This window comes from Marmota marmota, unplaced genomic scaffold (genome assembly GCF_001458135.2).
Source record: "Marmota marmota marmota unplaced genomic scaffold, marMar, whole genome shotgun sequence".
NCBI classification, from domain to species: domain Eukaryota; kingdom Metazoa; phylum Chordata; class Mammalia; order Rodentia; family Sciuridae; genus Marmota; species Marmota marmota.
In genome coordinates, this window is record NW_026000241.1 from 7,331,756 (window position 1) to 7,335,845 (window position 4,090).

Here is a 4,090-nt window from a genome sequence, read left to right on the forward strand (position 1 = left end):
AGTCATGTAGAGCTGTTTTTAAATTATATGAGAGACTGTGTAGGTTCTATGCAAATTATGCTATTTCGTATGAAGAACTTGAGCGTCTTCAGATTTGGGGATCCATAGGGAGTCCTGGAACCAATCCCCTGAGAATACCAAGGGTTGGATGTGTATGCATGGTTGTTTGATTGCTGGAATGAGCACAAACATTTGGGTAGTACATGCAAGAAACTTCAGATGTCTCTAGGATATGAACTGGGAAGTAGAGAACAGGAGAGAGATATTTCTGAATATCTGGTTTCAGGAAGGTTTCTATTCAGGATGCCATTTCTTAGAGGAGTCTTGAGACCTGCACCTTAACATCATAGAAACCCCTGCAGAAGGAAGGTTCCCTGTGCCCATTCAGTCCATCAAAATCCCTGGGACTGGGGTTGGGGTTGTGGCTCAGCAGTAGAGTGCTCACCTAGCATGTGCGGGGCACTGGGTTTGATCCTCAGCACCACATAACAATAAAATAAAGGTATTGTGTCCAACTACAATTAAAACAAAATATTAAAAAAAAAATCCTCCCGGGGGGCTGGAGTTGTAGCTCAGCGGTAGAGCGCTTGCCTCATATGTGTGAGGCACTGGGTTCGATTCCTAGCACCACATATAAATAAGCAAATAAAATAAAAAGTTCATCAACAACTAAAAAAATATTTTAAAAAAATTCCCCAGGACTAAGTTTTGGCTTGCACAGGTCCATGCCCCCACTCCTAGACCAATCAGGGTTGCCCAAATGATGAGTCATAGCATTCATTGGCCAAGCCCAAAGAAAATGAAGTCAGCCACTTGCAACTTTCTTGGAATGAGAAGGAAATTTACATACTCAAGGGAAAACAGGAAGCTCCAATACCTGAATGGGAGAAGGGACACCAATAGCAATGAGGCATAAAAGCAGACCAAACCCCATGCATTCATCTTTGGAAACGTGCCCCTTACCATTACCCAACTGCGGGAAGCTAAGGCCCAGCTGGAACCCCTAGCCACCTAATCAAGTTGCTGGACCCTTACTTAAGATGAGTGGTTGGGGTGGGGCTGGGGCACAGTGCTAGAGTGCTTGCCTAGCAGGTGTGAGGCACTGGGTTTGATCCTCAGCACCCCTTAAACAAATAAAATAAAGATACTGTGTCCATCTACAACTAAAACTATATATGTGTGTGTGTGTGTGTGTATAAATTTTTTTTTAAGATGAGGGGTCTGCGTCTCTTATCTATTTATTTTAAGATGAGGGGTCTGCATCTCTGGAAGGTCTGAAGGATGTGTTAGATGGACCACCCCAATTTTACAACCAAATCAGAATTTTTACACTTTTGTTTTACTTCTGGCTTTGCCTTTGCCCTAGAAATTTTCCAGGCTTTCTCTGAGCCCTTCCCTGCCCCCTACTCCCATGCCTGGGAAACTTTGCAACTTTATTGCCTTCCTGGGACGGGAACTTAAATCAGTTTCAACATTTAATGCCCTGGGTATTATCAAAGACCATCAGGGCAGTTAAGAAGCAGCAGCCCTGTGTGGAGTGGCTCGAGGAAGAGGAAGAGCATGTGGACAGGGAAGGGAAGGGAAGGGAGAGATATCTTCTGCCACATGGATCAAACCCAGTGCCTGAACCCAGTGCCAGAGCTGAAAACCAAGCTCCTCCAGCCTGGAAACATTTTGATGATCACAGAGCATTTCTGAAGCAATTACTCACCAGCTGCTTCATTTTCTCATTCATCAAAAGAAACAGATTTATTGAACCCCTGCTGTATGCTTTGCACTGGAGGGATTTTAGAACAACCCTGGTATAGAGAAGGAAACAGGCTCCGAGGGGTTTTGTCACTTGGTCACACAGTGAACAAGAAGATGATGTGGGATTCGACCACAAGTCCACCTGGCTCCAAAACTCAGAGATGGGTTTCCTAGAGATGGAAGTGACAGTAAGAAGCCCTCCAGGTGGGATGCCAGGGCATTCCAGGCAGGCTCAGAGCTGGAGTATCCCACAATGGGGTGGCCTTGTCCATGGATCATCTCCAGGATCTGGCTCTCAGCACTGGGGAGTCTGGCTGATCTCTTAGCACAAATCACCCCTTAGAACCTGGTGGATTTTGAGGTTTAAGAAACATTCCACCCTCCTGGATCTCTAAGGAGGGAAATATGGGCAGGGGTCAGGAAGGAGTGCAAACTGGGTGAGAATGGGGATGGAGTCTCAGAACAAAAGGGTAGCTCACTGCTTGCACAGCTCAAAGGGCCAGGGCATTCCACAGCCTCAGTTTCCTCCTCTGTACAGCGGAAATCAAAAGCCCGGTGTTGCAAGGGTGTCTCATGCACAGCTGCTGCCTGGCATATAGTTAGCGTGGGATCGGAGGGTGAACAGCAATTCCAGAAGTTCAGCCCTCTCTGGGCCTGGGCCTATCTGGTGAAGGGGCAATCATGGGGCCCCTGTTGGAACATGGGAGGAGCCTCAATAGGAGGAACCCAGGGCATCCCATCCAAGGTGAGAAGTTCCTGAGAGGTGGGAGGTCAGTTGTCATAGAGACCACATTGACAGTCTCTATGGTGTCAGCTTGGTGGGGCAGGACCCTGTTGTAGAGGGAAAGCCTAGGGGGACAGGTGTTCTGTTACCTCAGACACCAGAGTTTGGTCTCCATGACAACAGCTGTGAGGTCCAAGCTGCCTTGGAGAGGAGCTCAGAGGGCCATAAGGAGCAGGGTGCAGCCTGGGAAAGGGGCAGCCTGTTTCTATGGTGAGAGCTAGAGAATCAAATTTGCGACAGCCCAGGGACAATTAGGGGGAGGGTGGTCTCCATGGTGGTTGGTCAGGGTGAGTACAGTCTGAAGTAGAATTGTAGGTCTCTGGGGTGCAGGCCAGTGAGATGAGAAATGTGTTGTATCCATGGTTACAGCTGGAGGAGGGAGGCACCATCTCCACAGGTGTAAGTGACTGAGGTGTGACTTTAGATGACAGGTATAAGTTGGACTGATGGATCTGCTTGGTGACAGTGGGAACCTAGACAGTTGGTTTCCATAAAAAATGACAAGAATCTTTGGTGACAGCCCATTAGGGGTCTGGGGTGGGTTGTGAGATGGGTTTGGTCTCCCTCCAGAGAAATATCTGAGGGATGGGGCATGGCCACCACTCAGGGTATATTGACAGTCATAGTGATGACAGATGAGAATGTTCTCCCATGACACTGGAGAGGTGGGACTGTCCTCCACAGTAACCTAGGAACATGGCCTGTTTACCCTAGAAACTTTAGGGGGTTCTCAGGGGATAAGGAGAGAATGGAAATATCCAATCTCAGAGTCACAGTGGGGGAGAGGAAATGCCTGAGCCCATAGTGCCCATGTGTCCACTGGAGCATGGTCACCTGGGGAACCCTGAGGTTTCTGTTTTCTCTCCGGGTGAGGGAGAGGGGATCTGGTATACAGATGACCTCAAAGGACCAGTTTTCAGTCTCCAGGGAAATGCTGAGAATGTGTGGCCAGTCTTCAGATAATCCCGGGGGTCCAGCCTCCAGGCAACCAAGGGGGCCATCCGTTTGTTTCCAGGAGGCCAAAGAGGGATGGCCAGTCTCCAGGAAACCGTGGGTTCTGTTGGCCTCCCAGTTTCCTCAGGGAGTGTGGCACTTCTCCTGAAGTAAGTTGGGGAAAGGGAAAATCCACTGTCCAGGAAAGGAGCGTTTGGCTAATCTCCGGAGGACTGGCCAGTCTCAAGGGACCCGAGGGGTGTGGTTAGTTTCGAAGAGACCACAGGGAATGTGGCCAGTCTCCAGGAGACCTCAAGGGGTGTGGTTAATGTCCAAGGACCGCAAGAGGCCTGGTCAGACTGCAGGGAACTGCAGGGCTGTGTCCACTGTCCAGGGAACCTCAAGGGGGTGTGGTCCATCTCCAGGGACCTCAAGGGGGAAAACCCATCTTCAGGGGCGTCTCCAGTGTCCGGGGGACATCAGGGCACTCGGCCATTCGCCAAGTTCCCCCAATTGTCCCCTCTCCTGGGTCTTAGACGCGCAGCGGGGTCCAGGCAGCTGGGTCGCGTGCGCCTCCAGCCCAGCCACCGCCGCCGGCCCAGCCCCAGCCCCAGCCCCCGGGAG

General features: G+C 50.2%; 1 protein-coding gene across 1 annotated transcript in view; it reads right to left on the reverse strand.

Annotated features, from left to right (window-relative positions):
* Nucleotides 1-1,722: 1,722 nt before the first annotated feature.
* Hapln4 (hyaluronan and proteoglycan link protein 4) overlaps nucleotides 1,723-4,090 on the reverse strand; it is a 6,644-nt gene continuing 4,276 nt past the window's right edge. Inside the window, 1 exon segment of the mRNA XM_015488907.2 lies at nucleotides 1,723-4,090. This exon segment is cut by the window's right edge and continues 77 nt beyond it. Coding sequence (XP_015344393.2) covers nucleotides 3,999-4,090 — 92 coding nt within the window. The 3' untranslated portion in view covers nucleotides 1,723-3,998.